Source organism: Physeter macrocephalus, chromosome 4 (assembly GCF_002837175.3).
Source record: "Physeter macrocephalus isolate SW-GA chromosome 4, ASM283717v5, whole genome shotgun sequence".
Taxonomy (NCBI): domain Eukaryota; kingdom Metazoa; phylum Chordata; class Mammalia; order Artiodactyla; family Physeteridae; genus Physeter; species Physeter macrocephalus.
This window is the reverse complement of record NC_041217.1, coordinates 522,761-547,213: the sequence shown is the minus strand read 5'-3', so window position 1 is coordinate 547,213 and position 24,453 is coordinate 522,761. Positions and strand designations below refer to the sequence as shown.

At 64.7% G+C, this 24,453-nt stretch overlaps 1 protein-coding gene across 1 annotated transcript in view; it reads left to right on the top strand.

The window, feature by feature from the left end:
* Nucleotides 1–23,786, top strand: part of LGR6 (leucine rich repeat containing G protein-coupled receptor 6) — a 102,400-nt gene extending 78,614 nt beyond the window's left edge. The window contains exons 7-17 of the mRNA XM_024130576.1: nucleotides 8,020–8,088; nucleotides 10,250–10,372; nucleotides 10,756–10,824; nucleotides 11,751–11,822; nucleotides 12,666–12,731; nucleotides 13,625–13,696; nucleotides 14,218–14,289; nucleotides 15,465–15,590; nucleotides 16,352–16,512; nucleotides 19,728–19,805; nucleotides 22,612–23,786. Coding sequence (XP_023986344.1) covers nucleotides 8,020–8,088; nucleotides 10,250–10,372; nucleotides 10,756–10,824; nucleotides 11,751–11,822; nucleotides 12,666–12,731; nucleotides 13,625–13,696; nucleotides 14,218–14,289; nucleotides 15,465–15,590; nucleotides 16,352–16,512; nucleotides 19,728–19,805; nucleotides 22,612–23,786 — 2,083 coding nt within the window. The remainder of the gene's footprint in view (nucleotides 1–8,019; nucleotides 8,089–10,249; nucleotides 10,373–10,755; nucleotides 10,825–11,750; nucleotides 11,823–12,665; nucleotides 12,732–13,624; nucleotides 13,697–14,217; nucleotides 14,290–15,464; nucleotides 15,591–16,351; nucleotides 16,513–19,727; nucleotides 19,806–22,611) is intronic.
* Nucleotides 23,787–24,453: the final 667 nt, after the last annotated feature.

Below are 24,453 nucleotides of genomic sequence, written 5' to 3'. Positions count from 1 at the left end.
TCCGGGTTGTCCAGGTGAGGCGCTGCCGCCCACGGGGACTCACCCACTTCTACAGGACCCGGTCCTGCTCCGAGTATCCTGTCTTAGAGTGACAGGCTTTTCTGGGGAGGGCGGCGAGAATGTGAAATGTCTACAAACCTCGGCCCAAAGAACTCGGGAGGCGCGGGGGCGGAGCGTGACTTAGGTTACACGCGTGTGGTCGTCTGGCGGATGGGGTGGGGGCCAAGGGGGAAGCGAAGGGGGCGCTCTAGCCCAGGAGGAGGACGGCAGCTTCATCCTCAGGGCAGCCCGACGGAGGCAGAGGCGGAGCCCTGGCCGCCGGGACCCCAGGGATGACCCCGGGCGGGTTGGACTTTCCCTCTCACGCCCCTCCCAGTCCAGGGTTCTCCGATCCCCGGCGCCTCCTGAGGGCATGCAGCCTGTGGTCTCAGTGTCAGAACCAAGAGCTGCAGTAAAATCAGCTGTGCTCCTGCATCCGGGACATTCTGGGGTTTCTGTCCGGCAGAGAAGAGGGTGTGGGTGCAGGGAGGGGAAGGAGGGCACGCCCGTCTCTCCAAAGAAACCGAGGACAGTTTTACCAATCGCTGCATTGGTTAACGGGCGGCCTGGTGGGCAGGCTGTTGAGACAGTACAGCAGTGCTATCAGTCGTGGAGTTCTGTTGGCTCCTGGCTTCTCCAGGACGTCGGCCCCGAGTGTGTGCAGTCAGACGTGGGGCCCGGGCTCAGCAGTTAGGACTTGCAGTGAGCTCACCGCGCTTAGCCGCCTGCCCTGCCAGCCTTGGTAGGTAAAAGTGGCTCCGCGTGTCTGGCTTTTGTGTTTCGTGCGGCAGCTGGGCCCCCACATTCCTGCACGTGCCTTTACCTGTGATCGGGTGATAAACACAAACATCAGCCTTGAGAATAAAAGCGTAAGTGGAAGCCCAATTAATGATATTAACCTTTCTCGATGGCTGTGGAAAGTAGAGACTTGTGTGTGCGCTGTCTGTTCTGGAGCCTCGTGTCCAGGAAAAGGAGGGGGGCGAGAATCGCATTATGGGAGCACCCCCCGTGCGGCTCTGGGCCAGGTGAACAGGGCGCCTCGGGCGGCGGGCGTCCCCGAGTTGCGGGTGAGGAAGCAACAGCGAAGTTCAGTGACGGGTGCAGGGTGACGCTGCCGGTCCCAGGCGGCAGGAGCTCTTCCGCTCGCTCCAAAGCACAAAACTCACGGGAGACCCCAGCCTCCGGCTCGGAGGCTCCTGCCCTGACCGCCTGTGAGCGTCCGGGGAAACCTGGCTCCCCCTCCAGTCCCCCCTCTCTCCCGGTCTCCCCCAAACCTTGCCCTTGGCCCTGCTGCCTGGAGCCCAGCGGGACTCGCTCTGTGTAGCACGGAGCCCATGTTAGCCCGGGGGCCAGCAGGACTGGCTTCAGGGCCTGGCTCTGACGGGCAGAGATCTGCCACTTCTCTCTAAGCCTCAGCTTCCTGATCGGTAGAAAGCCGGGGCTGGACAAGATGACAGTAGAGTCCTGCCAGCTCTGTGCTCCGAATACACAGCAAGGCTCCCGGGGTTCCCAGGAGTGGCTGTTCCTCACAGCCCGACGCAAGGAGAAACTGGGGCTGCGGGGCCTGGAGCATCACGGGGCTGGGGTCGCCTTCCTAGCTACGTTTGCCGACGACGCCGTCGGTCCCGGCTGGATGTGGCTGGGACAGCTGAGCAGACGACGGGGAGGGTTAGCCTCAGGCAACGCGCTTCCAGAGCGAGCTCTGGCTGGAGCTGGGAATGGGTTCTCTTTAACCTCAGCCTTTCCCAGCTGCAGACGGAACGATTCACTCTTCCTGGGCTTCTGGCTGATTCTGGGTTATTAAATATAATAGACTCTGCAGCCACGGATGAGTTTTCCCGCTGAAGTTTAGAGCGTCGTAAATCACCTGCGACGGAAGAATCAGACCCATGCCAGGGGAGGACTTCCCTGCCGTCCCCGGGAGCCTGCAGGTCAGAGCCTGACCCGAGGGCCGAGACGCAGCCCCGCGTGGCCAGCCGCAGGGGGCTCGGACCATCACCCTGACGGTGGACCTTCCTGCACGTGGCCGGTGCCTGGGCTCGGGGAAACCCACAAGGGAATCCACTTGTTCCCTGGTGCCAGCAGGCTTCCCGTCGCACGTGGGAGACAGTATGTACCCGGACCGCCCCGTTCTGGACGCCAACAGCCGCGGCTACAACCCTGGCGGTTCCTTTCCTAGACCCGTGGTCCAGGGATGGTCTCCCTCTGTGCCTCGGTTGATCTCCTGCAGAATGGAGGTGATAACAGTACCTGCCTCGAAGGGCTGGCGTGGGAATGAGATGAATTACGCTAGTCACCTAGAGCCGTGACTGACGCAGTAATTACTATTATCGTCATCGTTATTGTCGCCACCACCGGCGTTACCACCCGTCTCACGCTGACCGTGTTTCTGGAGAAAACACCAGGAGAGTTCTGGAAGGGTGAGCAAGTCGTTCTGACTGCAGGGGCTGGGTTGGATTCAAAGGATGACTAGGGCTTTGACAGCTGAGGATGTGGGGAGAGGGCATCGGGCTGAGGGCAGGAGAGCCACAGCTAAGCGCAGGAGGGGGTGAGGCTCCATGCGGTGAGACGGCAGGCAGAGCTGAGAGATGGCTCAAGGCGCTGGAGCCCAGGAAGGCACCCGAACGCTGTGCTGTGAGTCGTGAGAAGCCTTTTCTGAGTGTTCAGAAAGGTGACGGCATCAGCTTTGCATTTCAGAAGCGTCTTTCTGGCAGGTGTGTAGTAGCTGAGCGGGGCCTTCAGACTCAGGTTCAAGGCCGGGTGTGCCGCCAGGTCAGTGGAATGAGATCTAAATTGCTGTCCCCAACAGGCCAAAGCATGAAGCATGGCTCAGACATAATAGGAGTTTATTTCTGGATCGTGCAGTAGCCCCAGGAGGTGCTTTTCCTCGGCAGGTGGCCCTCCTCCGTGTGGTGACGCGGGGATCCGGCTCCTTGGGGTCCTGCCGTCCCCAGGGCCTCATCGCGCTTGGCATCTAGCTGGCAGGAGGGTGACGAGGCCGTGGAGGGGGCAGTCTGGCTGCTTTGTAGACCCTGCTCGCGAGGTGGCAGGCGTCTCTGCTGCCCGCCTTCTGAGGGGAGGACCAGTGCCGTGGCCAGGCCCACCGCGGGGAGCCGGGAAGACGCCGCACTGGCTGCGCCCCCTCTTCCAGAGGACCGCGCTTCCGTGGTGATGGGAAGGAAGTGCTTCCTTCTGTGCTTCTGACACCTCGGCCACTAGCCACACGTGAGCAAGGAGGTGAAGCGTGGCCGGTGCAGCTGAACTTTTAATTTTACTCACGCATCAGACGTTTACGTGGCCGACGGGGCTAGGGGCCGTGGCACGGGGCAGCGTGGCTGCAGAGAGAGAAGAGGGTGGGTTTGAGGGGACACAGTGCTCTCCGCCTTGGCCAGTTGACGGCTGGGTGCGGTCAGGAACCTTCCTTAATTCCTGTGCTCACGTCCCTCGACTGTAACGAGGGTGTAACGGGGGGGCAGCTCCCGGCGAGGCAGCTGCGGGACAAGAGGTCGTTTGGGTGGACGCCCGGCGCCGGAGAGGTTGTCCCAGGTGCGACCTGGAGCGCGCCGGCCCCTGCCCCTGGCCTCACCCGCAAACAGTGCCCTTTGCTCAACCGGACTGCGTTGCTTGCTCTGCTGCAAAGCCCACCCCTCGCCTCCTGCAGACCGTGCTCTCGGCCCCGATGTCCCTCCCGCTGCCTGCAGCTGGGGCAGGGGCCGCGTCCCCGTGGAGCCCTGTCTCTCAGCCTCGTGCATCTCCATCTCCACAGGCCCTGGTGTGGGGTTCCTGGGACCCGCCATCCCGCACAGCCGCTCGTCCTGCCGTCCAGACTCTCCCAGCCGTCTCTTCACCTCCTGCTCCACCCAGCGGAATTTTCTGGGTGGAGGGGGCCAGCGGCAAACCCCCGTCGCCCTGAACTGAATCCTCAGGGCCAGAGAGGGTTGCGGGGACGTTCTTGGGCCGTTAGACCAGAGGTGGCGTAGCGGTGACATCTGCCTGCTGGGAGGAAGCAGGCCTGGCAGTTACCCTTGAGCCTGTGTCGACAACCAGTGGGAAAAAATCAGGCTACCTCTTTGGCACGCGGTTTGCAGAATTCTTTTTGACATTTGCACCATTTTTATTCTCCCACATTCTTCTACAAAAACAGCCTTTTAGTTCGCATGCCTCGTGCCACACGTCCTTCCCCACCGTCTGTCAGGCTGTTCCTGGTAAAATTCCTGACCGGAAACTGCCGAGGGGGGCTGGAGCCGCTCGGTTTGGCTGCTGGACGTGAGACCGATGAAGTATGTGAGGGTTCCACGACGGCGAGGTCCCAGGGGGCCTGTCCCAGCCTCTGTGGCCCCGGGCAGCCCTGAGGGGACCGCTCGCGACTGCCTGGTGCCTCGTGACATCAATCTCGGCATCTCAAGGCTGTGCCCGCAGATACTCCGGATTCCTGTAAGGGTCCGTTAATGTTTCCCGTTAATCAACTTGTCTAGACCTTTGACTCACTCACTCACTCAGACAACAGCGTTCGCTGAGCGGCTGCTCCGTGCCAGGACCCTTGTGGGGTTTCAGTTAGAAAGCAGCGAGGTTTCTCTTTTCAAGGAACCTTCATTCCAGTTTGATGGGAAGAAAATCAGCAGATACGTGTTCGACGTCAGGGCGCTCCACGGGGAAAGAGAGGGCAGGTGTCTCGTTGTTACTGCCGCGTGTCAGTCGCCTGAAAGCCTAGCGGTTTGAAGCAACATTTGTGATTTCTCGTGAGCCTGCGCGCTGGCCGCTCTGCTGCTGAGCTGTCCCGCGGGCCCGTCACACAGCCGCCTTCCGCTGGGGCTCAGCCGGAGCGCGTGGGGCCTTGGCGCCGGCCCCGCGCCCTCTCCACGCGGCCCTCGTCCCGCGGGAGGCCAGCCGGGCCCTCCCAGAGGAGGCAGGGGCTGTGGGGGCCCCTGTGACTCGGGACGGGGCGGCCCCGCGTCGCTTCCGGCCCGTTCCGCCGGGCACCGCCGAGTCTCCGGGAGCCGGGATGGCGAGGCTGGGGGGGCTCGGGCCGCTTCTCCGGGCAGCCTGATTGAGCCGTAATCGACCGTAGCACGTTGTGAAAGTTTAAGGGGTGCGATGTGATGATTTGATTCACTTCTGCAGCAAAACGGTGAGACTCGGGGCCACCTCCAATCGACCACACAGGGCAAGGGGACAGCGCCCAGCGGGTCAGAGGGGCCTCCCGAAGAGGGGTTATTTGGGCAGAGAGGCCTGAGGGAAGGGAGGGAGCAGCCGTGCCGATGCCTGGAGCGTCCCAGGCGGCTGAAATTGTGAGCCAAAGCTCTGGGGCCGGAGCTGGCGGGCCTTTGCATCGAAGGTGATGCTGCAGTATTAAGGCTTCTGAGCAGAGATGCCCCCATGTGACTTGTGGGAAATCTGGTTCTCCTGGGGCAGCAGAGGAGGCTCCCTGAATGGGCTGAGCCAGGTTGAAGGGGGCTCTGGATTTGGAGACGTTGAGACGGGAGGGTGAATCGTTTGCACAATCAGAGGTCAGAAAAATTCACCTACCCGCCTCTGCCTCCCTCCCCAACCCTCTCGGCCCGATTTTCCGGGCATCTTCGGCCGCCCCTTGTAGAACCCCAGGAATCCGCAAACTCCCGCGGCACCTCTGGTCTCAGGAAGGTGCGCTGCAAAACCCCTGCCCTCGGCTCACCTTGCCCTCGTGCGGCCCCGGGGGAGCCTCTCTGAGCGAGTCCAGGTGTGCACACAGGAGGGGAAGGTGTCTGGTTGCCTAACGGACCGGGCAGAGCAGAGCAGGGGTTACCCGAGGTCACCAGGGGAGTCTGAGCGGAACCCGGGAGGTAGGTGTGTGTGTGTGTGTGTGTCAGGGGCCAATTACCCAGCTCGACTGTCACTGCCCCCTCTGGCCCCTGGGCCAGGCGCCTGGCTCTGCCTGTGGACTGGTAGGTGTCATGACCCTGCCAGGTAGAGGAATCTGTCATCGTCTCTGTGTTGACCTGTAGTTACCACAAAACCCGCAAGTCACTAATTAAAGGGCCTCCCTGTGGCCCTGTCCTGGCACTGGATGGCCTCGTGAACGCTGTCAGGGCAAGGGTGGCTTTCAAAGGCCGAAAAGGTGGGCTGGGGTCATCCTGGGGCCTCCAGAGGACGCTGCACCTGAGCCGTGCCTCCCCTGCCAGAGCAGGGACCCTGTGCTCCAGCTGTTACCGACCAGGGTTCTTGGCCTCCTCTATCGATAGAAATTGATCAGAGGCCAGACAAGAAACTCAGGCGAGGCTCTCCTGGGGCCCCTGCTGCAGTGGTGGGGAGCGGGAACAACAGGTGCCCGTGCTGGCCCGCTCTCTGAAAGGGGGGCGAGCTTCTTCCTTTCGTGGGCTGAGTCCAGGGGTCAGGCCAGAGGGGTAGCTTAGGTGGTCTGCCCACCCCTTAGGCGGTGTTGTGCGCAGGGGGCGTGCGCGGTGGCCTGCTTTTGCTCCAGGCTCTTCAGAGGGGGCAGTTGGGTTTTTTGGTCTCTTCGCATCTTTTGTCCAGAATTTGCCCCAACCGCGCACACACGGTTATTTTTAGTCCCACAGTTTCTTTGTATTTTGTGGCTCGAGGAGAGACGTGTCCAGGTGCCAGCACTGCAGCAAAGGGGCCCGGGTCCCAGCCTGGCTCACAGCCACCGGCTTGTAGAGGTGCCAGGACGGCACCCCCAGATCAGGTGCATCCTACATAGGGCCGAGGCGCTGGCTACTGAGTGAGACAGAAGCCAGCTTTACAGCTCTGAAAGCCGACCTCCGTCCTGAAGTCTCTTGGGGCGGGGAGGGGGGACATCCTCGAAAAGTCCCTGCCGCTCTTACCCACCCCCCATTCCCAGTCTCAACTCCTCAAAACGCGCACCCCTCTTCTGGCGGGGCTCCCCCGCCATGTGGGAGCTGGGTTCTCAGTCTCCTCCGAGGACGGTCAGCTTTGCTCTCGGTCGCTTGCACGTCTCCTGCCGCCCTTAGCCGCGTCGCCGTGAAGGGCATGACGCCCGGCACTGCTGTGACGAGCCCCCTTTTACAAATATCTGCACCCGCGGCTGCAGACTTTTCTGTGGGTTGAGTTCGTGGAAGTGGAGTGACTCAGTGCGAACCTTCTCATTTGAAAAGATTCTGTCAGATTTTGCCTAAAAGGTTGTGCACGTTTAAATTCCCACTGAGGGTTTATTGGAACGCTGTTTCCCCGTACCCTCGACCACCTGGGTTGCTATCGCTTTTCAACATCATTTCCAATGTTTTATTTCTGTCTCTCTCTCTCTCTCTCTCTTTCTTCCTTTGGTTGCGCCGGGTCTTAGTCGCGGCAGGCGGGCTCCTAAGTTGCGCCATGCACGTGGGATGTAGCTCCCTGACCAGGGATCGAACCCGGGCCCCCTGCATTGGGAGCTCGGAGTCTTAACCACTGGACCACCAGGGAAGTCCCTCCAGTGTTTTCTGATTATACACACGATATATGTTCACTGTTTAAAAAAAAGGGGGAAGTGCAGAAAAGGGTGAGAGAAAATAAAGATTAGCTGTCACGCCGCCACCAGAAGATAAGACGTCCTGTCCATTTTTGCAAAAGACGAGAGCAGAGGCCACAGATAGCCAAGATGGTCACCCGAGGAAGCTTCCAGAACCCCTCGTGCCGGTGACAAGGTGTTAAACATTGCCCCCTTCTGCCCAGGCCCCCTCCCCATCCACTGGTGTCTCCAAAGGCTTGAGATACTCTCCTCAGCCCGGGGGCTGTTCGGAGAGAGTTGGTTCCATTATCCACCCCTAAGCGTCCCCTCAAAACAGGTCCGTGGCCGGGATGGCCCCCGCCGAGGTCTGGGGGCAGCGATGGGAGAGGAACAGCCCAAAGTGTGTTCCGGACATTGGCCCTGGGCCCGGCAGGCTGGCAGACCCTCTCTGCAGCCAACCCAGAGCCGGCGTCCGTTTCCCGGAGCCTCTGACACACCCTGGGGGCTGCTCTCCAGCGACTGTCCTGCCTTCTTTCCAGAGACCTGAATTACAACCAGCTGCACGAGTTCCCCGTGGCCGTCCGGACGCTGGGCCGCCTGCAGGAACTGTAAGCTCCTCTGTGGGGTTTGGGGTGTCCTCTGTGCCCAAGGGCCGCCCCCACCCTCATCTCCCGAGGTCCTGACCTCCCAGGCCAGCAGTCGCAGGCCTTGCTGCTGGGCTGCAAGCATCTCTAGGGCTGAGTCACCCGCGGAGCTGGGCCCTTCTAGCCTGGGGAGAGCAAGGCCCAGCCCCGCCTGTTAGGCTTGCCTGGCACCCCCCCGTCTTGGCTGGACGTGTCTAGAGATGTAAGGGGACAAGAGCAGGGGGCTGGTCTGTGCCTTGGGTCCCTCCTCAGTCCCCTGTCCCAGTGGGGCCGCAAGGAGCTGGCTCTGCCCCACCCCCCCACGGCCACTGCTCGTTTTATTCTAAAATGCATTTGCTCCGGTTAAATGCAAACCAGGGGTGAGACAGACACCAGCCGTCCCCTGGGGCTTCAGGCCTATCGAGGATGCAGAGTACAGGGGCAGGACGCAGCAGCTCAGGGCCGGCATGTAACTCCGACCCTAGATCCTGTAATCTTAGCTAAAACGGTCTGGGTGTCCAGAGAGCGCAGAAAGAGCACTGAGGGCTCACGCGTCTGAGATCAGCCTTAAAGGATGGACGAGGCTTAGGCGACAGTGGCGGAGGAAGAACAGTGGAGATGAGGACCCGATGGGACAGTGAGTGAGCAGAGGGGCGCTGAGCCAGCGGGAAGACAGCCTTCGGGGAGGAGGGCCCGTGCGGCAGGACGGCATCTGCGTGGGGCTGAGCGGGACCAGTTAAGGCAGCAGAGGTTTATGACCAGAGCCCAGACCTCCAGGCAGCACCGAATCCGCTCTCACTGCCACCCGGGGCCTTCAGCACCAGCCCCGTGCCTCCCCCGTCACCTGGTCCAGACGGCTGACGGTGTGAATGCTGGGTAGCAGGTGAGGAGCTGGACCAGCTGCAGGGGAGGGTCCGTGTGAGAAACGGCTGCAGGCCCTCCACTGCCAACGAATCACCAAGGCCTGCCTTTCCCCTGCAGCGGGGAAAGGCAGGGAGAAGATTTGCTCGGTCTGCAGGGCGTGCAGGGAGCAGGCTGTGCAAAGGCCTGGGAGCAGGCGATGTAAGCTGGTGGGGGGGCAGCAGAGCCCTGGGGTAGCGGGAGCAGGAAGGCACACGTGTGGGTGTGTCCGTCCACGTCTCTCGGGAGAAGCGGCTTGAGGACAGGGGCTCTGTCTCGTAAACTCCTGAGTCCCTCGGAGCTCGGCTCAACACCGGCCACGAAGGGGGTGATGAGACGCGTGTGACGTGCGAATTCACGCGGGAACGTTGAACGAGCAAAGCGGGCTGGGTGGGCGTTGGCTGGAGGTGGATTTCGTGAATGAGCGTGGAAGTGATGAGGGGAGAGAGGGGGGTCCCAGAGGCCAGGGAGACACAGAGGAACCGGGGGCTCTGGTGGAGAAAGGACGGCAGAGGGCGCTGCTAGCGTGGGTTGTGCGTTTCAGTCCAGCGTTCACTTGGAACTGTTCTCCCCGATAACCAGATGCACGGTTGCCGGCTTCTAGAGCCTGCACGCCCGGTGGGGGCCTCGCCCCCTTTTCTCCTCCACGGTCACGGGCGTCCCCCCTGCGCCCCCCTACTTCCCCCGGGCTCCACTCCTCAGTTCGGGGCCTTGAGGCCAAGCCTGGCTCCATCTGGGGACCACGTCTCCTCCGGGGGCCCTGTTTCTCCGCCTCCTCCTCCCGTGCACCCCCAGCTCCCTCCTGGGGACCTCCAGGGTTGCGCCCTCCTTGGGGTCTGGGCCCAGCCTGTTCCCCTGAGCGGCTCTCACAGTTCCCTCTGCCCAGGCCGCGCACCCTGTGAGTTGGCGCCCCCCCCGCCCTCTGGCGCCCCCCGCCCCCCGCCAGTCCCGCCAAGTCAGGGTCAGCTCACGTAGCTGAAGGAGCAGCAGCCTGACAAGGTGGTTCTCCGGGGCCCCCGGAGCCGCACCCTGTGGCTCTTGGACACCCAAAGGCATCCTCATCTCTTGCTCTTTCAACTCCCATCCCAAGTGCAACGTCTTCAGAAAACCTCCTGCAGGTGACGCTGTACACGCAGCAGCACAGGGACGCCCCTGAGTCTTTAGGGGCGCGAGCTCCACCTTCCTGTGCGCCCCACTCTCACCCCTGAGGCTGGTGCCATCCGTATGTCTCATCCCTGGACCCCAGGCTCTCCCGCTCAGGCCCGAGCCCTCCTCAGGACCCGGCGGCGCCCGTCCTGCTGGGCTCCTGTCGCGTGCAGGCCCGCGTGGTCCCCCGAGGTGGGGTGACCGCTGGGGGAAACCCCGGCAGGTGACGCTTAGGGGAGACCCGCTTCCCGGCTCCAGCGAGCAGCCCCAGCAGACAGACACCTTTCCGGAAGCGCTCAAGCCGTTGCCTTTCAAACGGGGCGAGTCCCGCGGTCCCTGCCTGTGTTTTGTGCACGCTGGGCCTGGGTGGCTGGGTGGCCAGCTGGCTCGGGGCCGGGTGACTGGCTCTGTCTGGGCCAGGCTGGGTGGAGCTGACCTAGGAAATGGCAGCTTGGAGCCTGCTAGGCGTCCAGCCTCCACCAGGGCCTGAGCAGCTGGGGTCACTGGAGGGAGGTCGGGGAAGGACGGTGTCCCCAGAAGATGGGGTCCCCGTGGGGGGGTCCCTGAGGGCTGACCCCCCTTCAGCACCTGGTGCTCTATCTCCAGATCTCTGAATGGTGCCACAGACATCCAGGGGTTCCCAGATCTCAAAGGCACCACCAGCCTGGAGAGCCTGTGAGTGGACGCTGGCCCCCCAATCCCCCGTCACCCCCCAGAGCCCCCAGACTCTGGTCCCCGTTGTCTGGCCTTCTGCTGTGGCTTCTAGCCTGGCCCAGAGGCTGCCCGGCTCGGCCCCGGGGCCCATGGCCGCTCCCGCCGGGCTGGCAGGCGGTTCAGAGCAGGGGCTGCTCTTCCCGCTTCCCCAGCCTGGAGTTTCTCGGAGATCGTAGCCGCGAGCCGAGGCGCACGGAGGGCCTGGGGGCGGCGGGAGGGCTGCGCCACCCACCTCCTGTGCCTCCTGGTGTCCACTCTGTCCTGGGGGGCGGGGCGAGGGCACAGCAGGCCCCCGAGGCGCTGTAAGGGAGCACAAGAGTCCCGCGAACACCCAGGGCTGGAAGCTCTTCCACGAGGGACGTAGTGGTTCCCCGAGGACGGCCTTGGCCTCACGTCCTCCCGGAGCGCCCTGTCCCAAGGCCGGCCGCTCTGCAGCCCGCTCGCAGGCCCCTGCCCCCGCCCCGGGTGCCCCGGCGTCCTCCCTGCCCCAGACACAGGGCACGGGCTCTGGGCTTGGTTCCAGGGCCCCACTGGGGCTGGAGTTTCCATCCACGGCTTGCGCGTGGCCCCCCTCCCCTACGAGGAGCAGAAGAGGGTCCGGCCCCTGTGTTGCTCGTGACAGCAGGAGACGGGGGGGGGGACACGAAGGGGAGGGCGGGAGGGTCTGGCTGCAGGACCGCCTGCCAGGCGGTGCCCGGCCGTGCCCCTCTGTCCACCCCAACCCACCTCCTCCTCTGTCTCCCCGCAGCCCCCCGCCCCATGCCCCCCACTTCTCTCTTGTCAGCTCTGTGCTCCCACGTCAGCGTCAGGCCAGAGGGGAGGCGGGGGGAGGGGCTGGGGACGGCAGGGCCCGGGTCGGTGCCAGCCCCGCTCCGTTCTCCCCGCAGGACCCTGACCCGTGCGGGCCTCCGGCGGCTCCCCCCGGGGATGTGCCAGCAGCTGCCCGGGCTCCGTGTCCTGTGAGTGCTTCCCGCGCCCCGCCGCCTGGCAGGGGTCCTCTGGTCTCCGTCCCCTGGTCACTCTCTTCCTGGAGAGAGGCAGCCTGGGCTGAGACCTGCCCGAGAGGGACCGGGCTGCCCTCTCCCTTTCGGGGAAAAGCCTCGCTCTTCGAAGTCAGACCCGGGGCTGAGGCCGAGCTCTGCCGCTTCCCGCCGGTGAACCCCGGCTCCTCCTTTGTGTCTCTGAGCTCCGGTTTCTCATCTGCAAAACGTGGGCTCATCTAGGAGGGTTGGAAGCGCCCGGCACGTCTTAGGTCCCCCCAGCGTGGCTCTAATAGGTTACCCGAGTCTACACAGGGACCACAGAGGAGCTTAAGTGTCCCATGAGGAGCGGGGAGTTTCCTCTCCCCCGAGTCTCACTCGGGTCTGACGTGCTCACCGTGGACCACAGCCCTGGCTCAAGATGTGCACGCGCGCCCTGCACGGGTGTCCAGCCTGCCACCGACAGGCTGCGTGTCCGTGGGCAGGTCCTGGCCCCTCTGTGTGCCCAGCTGGATGAGGGCTTGGGCCGGGGGACCCCTAGGGGCGTCGGCTCCGTACTGCGGCAGCGGTGCCGCCTGGGTAGCCTCGGCCAGCTGGCTCCTCCCGGTGTGGCCCTGTCGTGCCCCTCTCCCCTCCTGCTCCCCGACCCCCGGGGCCCTCCCAGGGTCCCCTGGGCCTTCATATGGATGAGGCAGCCCCATCCGGGCCCCGCAGAGAGGAGGGGCCCAGCGGGGAGCTGGAGGGAAGTGCCCGGGCTGAGGAGGTCCGCGGCCGCGTCCCTGAGGCCCAGCTCCCCTCACCAGCCCGGCCGCCTCTCCCCAGGGAGCTGTCTCACAACCGGATCGAGGCGCTGCCTGGCCTGCACGGGTGTCAGAAGCTGGAGGAAATGTGAGTCCGGGGCCCTGGGCCTGAGGGCGGGGTCAGCAAGCACCCTGACCCTCCCCTCCCTGGGCTTTGCTGACCCCGAGGTCAGGGCTGGGAGCTTGGCAGCGGCCGCGACAGGCCGGGACTCGTAGTGACGGCCCAGGAGATGGTGCCCAAAAGGGTCTCGAGGCGGCTCCTTGGGGGTCAAGGCGGCAGGAAATGTGACAGTGGTTAGGGCCAGCGGAGGGGCAGGGGGGCTGGACACGGGGTGGCCGTGGGGGACTGGAAACGCCCAGGCACTCGGTTTCCGTAAGCACACACGCACGTGCACGGTCGTGTCTGGGAGGGAAACCTGGGCTGCACGTTCCACGGGGACCGAGACCGCTTCACAGATTCTCCGAGCTCCCTTCACCCAGCTCCTGCTTCCCCAAGTGACGGGGCGTCCGGCCCTCCGTGCCTGTGCCCTGGGACCAGGCAGGGTCGGGGGCGTGAGGGCCTGTCCGGGTGCCTTGACGCTGAAGGAAGGAGGGTCTGCGCCTTTGCCGGGGCCCAGGGTCCATCTTCCGCTCAGACGCCAGTGTGCTGAGCTCTGCCTCCCAGCTTGGGCCCGTCTGGGGCCGCCAGGGGCTGGGCAGCATTCTGCTGCTGGACTAGGGCGTGGAGGCCCGAGGAGTGAGGCCAGCTGGGCCGGGAGCCAGGGCCGGTGGGAGCCCTGGAAGCTCACTCCCTTTGGGGCCACAGGGACGGCTTTGTAGCTTTGTCTCCTGACCCACTTACCCAAGGCAGCCACGTCCCCCATGCTCCCTTTAATTCTGGTGATTCTGCGGGCTGGGTCCGTCCTTCCTCCCAGTGGGTGGGGTCGCGGTGGGGGCAGTGTCTGGGCCTCTGGGCTCATCCAGACTCTCTCGCTGCCCTAGCGGCCTCCAGCACAACCGCATCTGGGAAATCAGAGCTGACACCTTCCGCCAGCTGACCTCCCTGCAGGCCCTGTGAGTACCTAGGGTGGGGGGGCCCTCCCTGCACGCCCGCGCCCCGTGGGGACCCCCAGCACCCGGGGGGGGCCCTCCCTGCACGCCTGCGCCCCGTGGGGACCCCCAGCACCCGGGGGGGCCCTCCCTGCACGCCTGCGCCCCGTGGGGACCCCCAGCACCCGGGGAGGACCCTCCCTGCACGCCTGTGCCCCGTGGGGACCCCCAGCACCCGGGGGGGGCCCTCCCTGCACGCCTGCGCCCCGTGGGGACCCCCAGCACCCGGGGGGGCCCTCCCTGCACACCTGCGCCCGTGGGGACCCCCAGCACCCGGGGGGGCCTCCCTGCACACCTGCGCCCGTGGGGACCCCCAACACCCGGGGGGGCCCTCCCTGCACGCCCGCGCCCCGTGGGGACCCCCAACACCCGGGGGGGGCAGCCTCCCTGCACGCCCACACCATGGCACGTGTCGGTGACCCAGGGTAAGAACGACGGGTCCTCCATGTGTCACTGTCCCCTCCTGTCACGTCCTCTGCCCGTAGGGACCTGAGCCGGAACGCCATCCGGTCCGTCCACCCCGAGGCTTTCGCGACCCTGCGCTCCCTGGTCAAGCTGTGAGTGTCCACTGCCCTCTCCTCCTGGGTGCTGGGGCGCCGTGGGCCTGTGGGCTGCCCAGCGGGGGCAGGAGGGCCCGGCCTCGGGGGGACACGCGTGGGTGTCGGCCACACATGCTGGGGACGTGGCTCCAGCCTAACCGGCACCCCCAGCCCCCTGGACAGACGTGGGGCCTGATGAGCAGGAGCCGCCCCTGCAGCCTCAGCCCCGGGCAGCCGGATCCCTAAGTCACCCGGGCGTCAGCGCCGGGGGAGCCCGCGGGGCCGCCGCGCACGGTGGTGCGTGTTCTCCGCTGCGTCCTGAAGGCGCGGCTACCGGAGACCGCGCAGCCCTGCCCCTCACCTCCTAGGCTCCCTGGCCCGCGGGAGGTGGCTGCTCACTCAAGGGGCCGGGACCCCGGCGCCACAGCCCTGCTCTCTGGGCTCCAGGCCACTCTCTCACCTCTGCTTCCGCCCGTTCCCTCGGCTCCCGCCACGTCGGTCGGATGGGCATCTTTATCCCTTTGAGAGATGAGGCCACTGAGGCTCGGGCAGGCCTGCGACACGCCTCGGCTTCACGGGGAGCTGGTGGCGGGGCCGGGTCCCTGACGTCCAGCCCAGGCCGTCTCCACGCTGCCGGTCTGTGGCCGCGCTGTCTGCTTTGGAGGCCTGGCTTCTTCTGATATTCCTCCAGGGGGAGCCATGCGCGTCTCCCCCGCTGGCTGCTAAGCTGGCCCTGAAACAGAACGGGTGACCGAACCCCTGCGTGTGGCCAGACGGCCACGCCGTTTCGTCCCAGCCGTTCCGTCCCAGCTCTGGCCTCCGCGTCCTCAGAAGAGCAGGGGGCCGGGGGCCGGCACAGCAGGCGGGTGCCCTGGTGGGGCGGACAGGGACTCCGGTGGGACTCAGACGGGGCCCGGCAGCTGGGGCTGAGCGGCTGTGTTACCCAGGAGCTGGGCCGGCGTGGCGCCACCTCCAACAGCCCCGTGTAGTCGGCCCCCGAGGTCCCACGAGTGGGGGACGACGGGGCCCTGGCAACCCTGCCGCCTCTACCCGGCATCCGTGCTCCTTCCTGCCGAGCCTTCCTTCCCTCCTCTCCTCCGGCTCCCATCCCGGGCACGCTGGCCACGCCTTCAGCACAGTCTGCCTCCAGCCGCCCCCCGACTGCCAGTGACCCTGACCCTCCACTGTCCTAGGGACCTGACAGACAACCAGCTGACCACACTGCCCCTGGCCGGGCTTGGGGGCCTGGTGCATCTGAAGCTCCAAGGGAACTGGGCTCTGTCCCAGGCCTTCCCCAAGGACAGCTTCCCCAAACTGAGGTGAGGCTTCCCGTCCCCACGCCTACAGAGGTCTGCCTCCGGGCAGTGGCCAGGCCGGGAGGGACAGGAGAAAGCCCAGGGCCTCACCCCGAGAAAAGCCTGGAGGCCCAGAGTCTGGCCAAGCCTGAGTGGGGAGGGCCCCTTCCTCCTCATCCCCGTGTAGCGTTTCCCTCTCCCAATCCCAGCCCTGGGGGACCCCGGCGAGGACAGAGGTAAGACGGTGGGAAGGCCCCCTGCTGCTTGGGCAGCTTCCGGGCCTGGAATCGGGGCCGAGCCCAGGGTGCTGATGAGTAGAAAACAGCCGCTCAGCCCTTGCTGGTGCCGAGGACCCCAGGCCTCCTTCGGCCCGTGTGGCCCACACTCCGTCTGCTGCAAAGCAGTGGGGGCCCGGCCTCACCCGCAGGGCGCCGACCCAGCTCTGACGTGCCCAGAGGCACGGGGCGCAGGCCTCACGGAGGGCGAGGGTGAAGAGGGGCCGGGAGAACCCTGTCTCCTCGCGAGGGGAAGAGGAAGCCCGCCCGGAGGGGCCGAGCTCCCAGGCTGCGTGGCCTGGCTGCTCCCCGTCGGAGCCCGGCTCAGGCCTCTGGATGAGGGAGGAGGAGGCTGGACGGCGCTCAGGGCCCCCGGGGGCGGCGGGCAGGCTGCGGCCCTTAGGAAGAAGCCTGGGAGGCGGCCAGCGGCGCGCTCGGGGGCTGGGGGGCAGGTGCGGGCTGCCGGGCCCCTGACCGTGGCTACGGTGGCCGTCTCCCCCAGCCCCCCAGGACCCTGGAGGTGCCCTACGCCTACCAGTGCTGCCCCTACAGCGTCTGCCCCGGCTTCTTCAAGGCCTTGGGCCGACGGGCGCCCCAGGGCCCTCACCCTGAGGACCGCGACGCTCCCAAAAGGCCCCTGGGCCTCCTTGGCGGGCCAGCCGAGAGCCGCTGTGAGTGACCCTGGGGGGCCGTGGGGGGCTGTGAGGGAGGAGGCGCAGGACCCCAAGGGGAGCCGGCAGGGGCTGCCGGGGGCCCAGAGAGGGGCTGCCCCTGTTCACGCCTGTCCCCCAGGCCCGGGGAGACAAGGGCGGCGCCGACCTTGACGGCAGGCACGCCTCCCTCCTGCCAAGCCCTCTGTGGCCCCCAGGGCGCGCCCCAGGCCGTGGCTCACGTGACAGCCCTGTCCTGGTGGGCCTCGAGGGCCGCAGCTCCTCCACGAGAGCCCTGCGGCGGGCGTTCTCAGAGCAGACAGCGTTTTCCAACCCGCCCGAGCCAGGCGGGGTCAGGCTAAATGGATGAAATGAAACCTGATTCTGGAAGAGTCCTCTCACGCCGTGTCTCAGAGCCAAAGGAGCAGCTGGGGGTCACTGCTGCCCCCGCCGTCTGCCCCACTGCCTCACCAGGGACTTCAGAGGCCCTGGAGCCCGGGGGCTCTCGGGGAGGCCACAGGGGAGCACCTGCGGGCTGGGGTCTCTGAAGAAGGGCAGAGAGGTCTTCGTGTCCTGCTCCCTGTTGCAGAGCACGGGCAGAATTGTGGGGAGGGGAAGGGCCCCGACTCTGGGGTTTCCCTTCAGTCTCTAAGTCCTTCTTCACTACGTGTCGGTGCGGAAGCTAGACAGAAAGATCAGATCTAAACACGTAAGAACATTCACGCCGCTGTAGACGGAGCCACGTTCTAACTCCACCAGACCACTCACGGGTTGGGTCACGGCGGACAAGGCCTTGCGGAGCCTCCGTTTCTCACCCGTACACTGGGAGCGGCGTTCGCGCCCCACAGGCCGTCGGGAGCGTTGCAGGTCCCGCAGCCAGAAGCGTGTGCCCTCCGTCCGCGGTGGCTACTCGGGGAGGCGCCTCTGGCTGGGCCCGCGGGACTGTAGCTGGAAGCCCAGGAGGCCGCCGTGGGCAGGCCAAGGGGACTGGAGCCCTCCCGGGAGAGCGTGAGGCCCGGCAGGGGCAGCAGCGGCCCCCGGGGCGGTCTGGGTGTCTGCCGTCCATTCCTCAGGGATGGAAGGAGGAGTGGAAACCTTCCTTCCCGAAAGTGAAACTCCACCAGGCCAGAGTCTGGGAGAACCACAGGGCATCGGGGTGGTGGGCGGCCACTGCCATAACGGCACCAGAGCAGGGCCCCACTTCCTGAGGAGCAGCTGAGCCTAGGAGAGGCCAGGGCCGCGGCTGCAGCCACATGCCACGTCCCCCTCGGGGGAGAGCGGCGCTTAGCGCTTCGGCTGTGACCTTACAGCCTCAGACCGAGTCCACTGGCCTCAGCTCTTGCGTCTCACCCGTGCATTTTGATTTCCAAGCACCGCTGAGCTCCGTTCTACAGGGCAGGAAAGGTGGCGAGGGATGGACTGCTAGGCTGTGGGCGCAGCCCGGCCCCCTGCCCACCCAACAGCGCCTAGGCCATGGGCAGCTCCACAGGGCCTCCCTGCCTCCAGGGAAAGCTCCCAACTGAACTGTTTACCCTCCACACAGGAAGCAGACATGTGAGCTGAAGGCGGGGACAAGTGTGACAAACGGTCGCCTGCCTGGGCCTGGCCTGTACGTGGTGGAGAGCCCACTGGCCCGGCTCCCTGACCTTCCAGGAGAGGCAGTTTCCCCCAACCCACCCAGAACCCGCCTACCCCGACCCAACTCCAGAAACTTTCCAGGAACTCCCTGGCGGTCCCGCGGTTAGGACTTGGCGCTCTCACTGCCAGGGGTTCAATCCCTGGTCGGGGAGCTAAGATCCCACAAGCCTCGAGGGGGATCTTCCAATGATGAATTATCGCTGCAAAAGGGAGCTTCGTCTTTATAAACTGGTTGAGTTATCATTTATCATTTCAATATTCTTAAAGAATTTATGGCCCCTGAGATGTCCACCCCCCTGGAGATTGCAGGCCCTGCTTTAAGAAACAGCACAAGAGCGAATAAGGAAAATAATGCCATTTGATTCAAACCTGTTTTGGAGTTTCTTTAACGAGGGATTTGCCTTTCTAACCCTATTTTCTCAGACTAACAGAATCGCAGAGCCTAGACTTAGAACTGGAAGGATGGTTAAAGATGATCTAGGCTATCTGCTAACGCAGTAGAGAAGCGCCCTTCTCACACTGGAGACTTCCTGCTCCAGTCTCTCCGGTCTCTCCAGTTACGCACACCGCGTGCGTCTGTAAAGCTCCCCCACCCGTCTCCCCGTCCCCCACCTTGGCTCTGCGGCCCAGCGAGGCTCCGTCTGAGTTCCGCTCTGTCGCTCACTGGCTGTGAGACCCAGGGCAAGGGCTTCGCTTTCCTCACCTGCCCATGAGGCCCGGGCTGCCCGCCTCCTGCAGCGGAGAGCAGCGTCAGTGAGCTGGTGAGCATGAGGACCCCGCAGGCGCGGGGCCTGGAGGATGAGAGCTGGGGGAGCCCCAGCCCTGGCGCCAGGTGACCTCCTCGTGGCTGCAGCGTACGTGCCCGCGGCTCCTCGAGAGCAGGGCCGCGTCTCGTCCACCCCACATGCCCCCCACCTGTGCCCAACGCCCAGCACGGGGTACTGCGCTCAGCACCCGTGACCTCTTTGTTGGACACTCTGATGGTGGGAGCTTCTTTGTGTAGGAAGAACCGGAACTTCTCCCTCCGGGTCATGATTTGCCTCCTTCTGTGACCTGTCTGTTGATGCTGGTTCTGCCGTCTGGGGCCATCAGCACGTCGGGGTGTAATGATGCCTGCAGGACGGCGTTCCTCCCCTCACCCTGCCTTCCCCGAGTCCAGCACCCCCAGCGGCTCGGCTGTTGTCACCGTCCCTGGTCCACCTCCTCCGAGCACACCCCGCTCGCTGCTCTGTCCTTTGCAGTGTGCAGGGCTCCCAGCTGGACACGGAGTCACAGAGGTGGGCTGGCCCGTGGAGAGGGCTCCCACCAGCAGGACAGCCTCCCCTGACTCTGTGCAGCTGCCTGGGGGGACATGGGGGCACTCGGTGTCTGAGTTACAGGAAGAGCAGGTCTTAGGTGTAAAGGGCCATGGGCGGATGGATAATAGGGAGCTGACCAGAGGTTTGCCCCCGAGGGTAGAAACGTTTGTGCAGGGCCGATGGGAGGCCCCGTGCCCAGCAGACGAGTCGGGACATCTCAGAGGGGTGGGGTTTTGGAGAAAGGTGGGGCTTGACCCACACCAAGACCAGGGTCTGAGCCAGTTTCTGGTCTCCCCTCAGATGATGTGGACCCGGACGAGCTCCAGCTGGAGATGGGGGGCCCCAGGCCACACCCCACTGTCCAGTGCAGCCCTGTTCCAGGTGAGAGCGGTGCCTCGGGGTGGGGAGGGCAGGGACTGGGAAGGAGCGTTACGGAAAGTGGGGTCCGGCCGCTCGCCTTTTGAAAGCCAATACTCGAGAGACAAGGTCGGTGGAAAGGAAAGTTTGCTTTACTTTGGATGCCAGCGAGTGGAGGGGGGCGGGGCGGAGGGTGGACGCCTGCCTAAAGGCCGACTGCCCCCACCGACAATCAGTGGGCAAGAGCTTTTTACAGACGGAGGGAGGGGGCTCCATGCAGAAACAGCACAGGCAGCTCTGACGGTCGTCTTGAAATTGGTCATCGGTGGTCTGACCCGCGTCATCTTGATTGTTTTAAGTACAGTTAGGCTTCAGTTCCAGGGTCGGCTTGTTCCCGTTCCTTGAGGCCGGTTCTCAGAATTGTGGCAGCTTAGGTCATGGCTACAGCCTGGTCATCATGTAGTTCACTTCTTCCAGCTGGCGGGGGTTTCAGTATCTACAAAGTAAACAGCTCACAGGACATGGCTCAGAATGTTATCTACAGCGCTCGAGGAGGGACTGAAGATCCTTGACTTTGCTCAGTGACTATTATTATTTAGTCCTGTTTGGCTATTTCCTTTGCTTCTGCATTTTCTCACTTCTCTGATTTAAACTTATTCTTTGGTTAAAACCGACCGGAGGCGGGCGGGGGACGTGGGAGTGGGGAGGACCGCAGCGTCCTGCTCCGTCTCAGGAGCCCCCGCTCTTCTGTGAGTTCAGCCTCTTCTGGTCACTCCTGGGGGAGGGGCTGTCGTCCCCCTTCGGTGGCTGCTTGGGGGGAGCGGGAGAGGGGGAGCGGAGGGGAGTCCGAGCGACATTTACGGATCGCCAGAGGTGACACAGCCAGGAGGAAATGTCTCTCAGTGAAGAGACCCCACTGCTCCGGGCGCGGGTGCGGGGCTGGCTTGTCTGAGACCCGCAGAGTTCAAGCAGGGGCAGCACCCTGCAAGGCCCCCTTCTCCATCCCTCCCCACTCCATCCCAGGAGGGGTGCCGTCTCTCTCGTAGGTAAAGCTCTCCAGGGCGTAAAACACCGGGTGTCCCGGGGGTGCTCCTTCCAGCACTGGCTGAGGACGCCTCCTTCAGTCTCCCCTAAATCCATCTTGCTGTCAAGAAACAAAGAAAATTCCCCTTTGGTCCAGCCCAGCCTCTGTGTTTAGCGTGAAGCCCCAGGCCGACCCGGAGGCAGCAGCGGCCACGGGAGCCGGGCCGGGAACCGTCGGACGAGTGGAAGGCAGTGGACAGCGACCCTCTCACCGGCTCTCCAGCCCCGCCCAGGCCCCGCAGCGCGCGCGCCCCGCGCTTCGCGCCTCTAGCGCGCCCTCTAGTGCCCGCAGCGGCAAGCGCACCAGCGCGCCAGCGCACCTGGAGGGGCAGGTGTGTGTTCACGCGGCCTCTGAAAACCGGTGATCAGCAGCGATGACGTGAAAGGGGAAGCTCCAAAAGACAAAATCCAGCTTGCACTCACTTTTACAATAGCACATACAAATTGCCAAATAAATTCTGGTGCGCCCATATTCACCGCACAGACACCTAAAACGTTTTTCAGTAATATAACAATATGGGAAAGTGAATGATAAAACTTTAACTTAAAAAAGAGGGTAAGAAACTATCGGACTTCCCTGGTGGCGCAGTGGTTAAGAATCCACCTGCCAATGCAGGCGACAAGGGTTCAGTCCCTGGTCCGGGAAGATCCCACATTGCCGCGGAGCAACTAAGCCTGTGCGCCACAACTACTGAGCCTGCGCTCTAGAGCCCACGAGCCACAGCTACTGAGCCCACGTGCCACAACTGCTGAAGCTCGTGCTCCGCAACAAGAGAAGCCACCGCAATGAGAAGCTTGCGCACCACAACGAAGACCCAACGCAGCCAAATAAATAAATTTTTAAAAAGAGAGAGAATGAGAAATTATATACAGTAAAGCCCAATTTAGTTTAAAAAACCTATATGTATTTCTTAAAACTGATAGAAAACGTAGCAAAAGGATGAGTCCGCGGAGCGGGGTCATAAGCAGTCTCCATCTTTCCATGTTACGCTTTCCAGTTTTTCTACAACTGACATCTATTATTTGGTAATCAGAAAAAAGAACGTTTAAAAAATAGGTGTCACAAATCCTCTCAAATCCCCAAGCCACCTAGCAGCACGTTGAAGAACAGGAGTCCAAGGTCAAAACGGATGAAGAAACAAAGGTGTCCAAAGTTACAAGGTGGTTTGAGGACAGGGCCTGGGGAGAGAGATGGACGCCAGGCTGTCCCCCATCCAGTGCAGAACCAGGCGGGAAAACCCCAGGGGCCACCTGCCCTCTGATGTTCTTGGTAGGCTTTGCCCCCAACACTGACCCAGTGAGCGTTAAATGTGACCGAGGAGCCACGGAGAGCCCACCTGGCCAGGCTCCCCAGGGCAGGGTCCTGGGTGCCGCTCTGTGCGTTGGCCCCAGCCTGTCCCTAGGGCTGCTGCCCTGGCCGCTCCTCCAGGCCAGCCTGTCCCTTCCTTGCTTCTGGACGCTGCTCCGTGGGGAGGGCTGCTCTGCCTGATGTCTCCCCAAGGCTGGTCCGTGCTGCCTTAGTCTGTACCGTGTGTGCGTTTCTCACACGTCTGTGCCTCTGTGTCCTGGGCTGGTGTCCACCCCCGGCAGCTCGTGGAGGAAGCCCTCCTCCTGTGTCCCCTCTGGGCCTGCCCCAGACCCACCAGGAGTCCTGAGACTCCCGGTGGCCTGCAGGGCTTCCCTGCAGATGGATGAGGCTGTGTCAGCCCCGGGGCCCCGGGCTAGAGTCTGGTCCTCTCTCCCACGGGCCCCTTCAAGCCCTGCGAGCACCTCTTCGAGAGCTGGGGCGTCCGCCTGGCCGTGTGGGCCGTCGTGCTGCTCTCCGTGCTCTGCAATGGGCTGGTGCTGTTGAGCCCGTCCGCAGCCGGGCCCGGCCCCCTGCCCCCGGTCAAGTTCGTGGTGGGCGCCATCGCGGGGGCCAGCACCCTGACCGGCCTCTCCCGTGGCCTTCTCGCCTTGGTGGACGCGCTGACCTTCGGCCGGTTCGCGGAGTACGGCGCCCGCTGGGAGTCGGGCTCCGGCTGCCAGGCCGCGGGCTTCCTGGCCGTGCTGGGCTCCGAGGCCTCCGTGCGGGCCCGTGGGAAGGCGCCGGCCCCGGGCAGCTTGCGCGCGGGGGCCCTGGGCTGCCTGGTGCTGGCGGGGCCGGCGGCCGCCCTGCCGCCGGCCTCCGTGGGTGAGTACGGGGCCCCCCCGCTCTGCCTGCCGTACGCCCCGCCCGACGGCCGGCCGGCCGCCCTGGGCTTCGCCGCGGCGCTGGTGGTGCTGAACACCTCCTGCTTGCTGGCGGTGGCCGCAGCCCCCGTCAGGCTCTCCTGCGACCCGCCCGGGCCCGAGCTGGAGGCCGCGTGGGACGGCGCCGCCGTGCGCCGCGTGGCCTGTCTCACCTTCGCCGACGGGCCCCTCTTCTGCCCCGTGGCCTCCCTGAGCCTGGCGTCCGCGCTGGGCCCCCTCCCCGTCAGCCCCGAGGCCGTCGAGCCCGTGCTGCCGCTGGTGCCGCCGCTGTCCGCCTGCCTCGACGCCCTGCTCTGCCTGCTCTTCAGCCCCCACTTCCGGGCGGACCTGCGGCGGCTGCGGCCCTGCCCGGGGGTCCCGGGGCCCCTCGCCCTGGCGGCCGCCGGCCAGCTGGAGCCGAGCTCCTGCGACTCCACCCAGGCCCTGGTGGCCTTCTCGGACGTGGGGCTCGTCCTGGAGGCCCCCGAGGCGGGCCCGCCCCCCGGGCTGGAGGCCTGCGGCCTCACCTCCGTGACCCTCGCCCCCTGCCAGCAGCCCGGGGGCTCCCGGCCGGAGGGCAGCCACTTTGCGGAGCCAGAGGGAACCCGCTTTGGGAACCGGCCACCCGCCGTGGACGGCGGACAGCCGCCGGGGGCCGAGGGGGCCGTGCCGGCGGCGGGGGGCCGGGCGGGGGCCTCACGCTTGTAAATGTCCTCTCCGTTCCCCTACGCCCCTCCCCTCCCGCCCCCTCCGTGAAGGACGCTGCTTGTAAAATAAACCCCACCAGAGGGCCCCGCCCCCGGCCCCCCGCTCTCCCAGGCCACCACCGCGTGTCCTTGGCCTGGTTTCCCCTCGGCCCTGCTCTGACCTCTTCCCTGTCGCGTCTGAGGCTGAGGACCAGAGGTCTGGACGTTTGTCCGCTTAAGGGAAATGAGGGGAGCCGAGGACAGTGACGGGGGGGGGGCCGAGCGGTCCAGGATCAGGTGCAATGGGCAGGGGGCCTCACGGAGGCCAAGGAGGGGCGGCCAGGGCGTCTCCCTTGCTCCGGGACTGGATGCACATGTGCTCCGTGCCCCACTGGGCCTGAATATGCCGCTCAGAAGACTCCTGTGAAAATAAGTTTCTGAAAATAGGACGTTGTGCCCCTTGCTTAGAGATTCAGTGTGCGCGTCCGTGTGGTAAAGAGGCGGGAGAATCCCGCGGCAGTGAGAGCTGTTGAACTTGCCTTAAGCCGGTTCCCCAAACTATTGAACGATAGGTTTTGGTTTGCCGGTTGGGTTTTCAAACCAGATGTGACCTTCTTGTCTCTCTTGTCCTGCCCTGAAAAGGGTGGGGAGCGTGCTGCCGCCCTGTGTTGCAGCCTCAGACCCCGGCA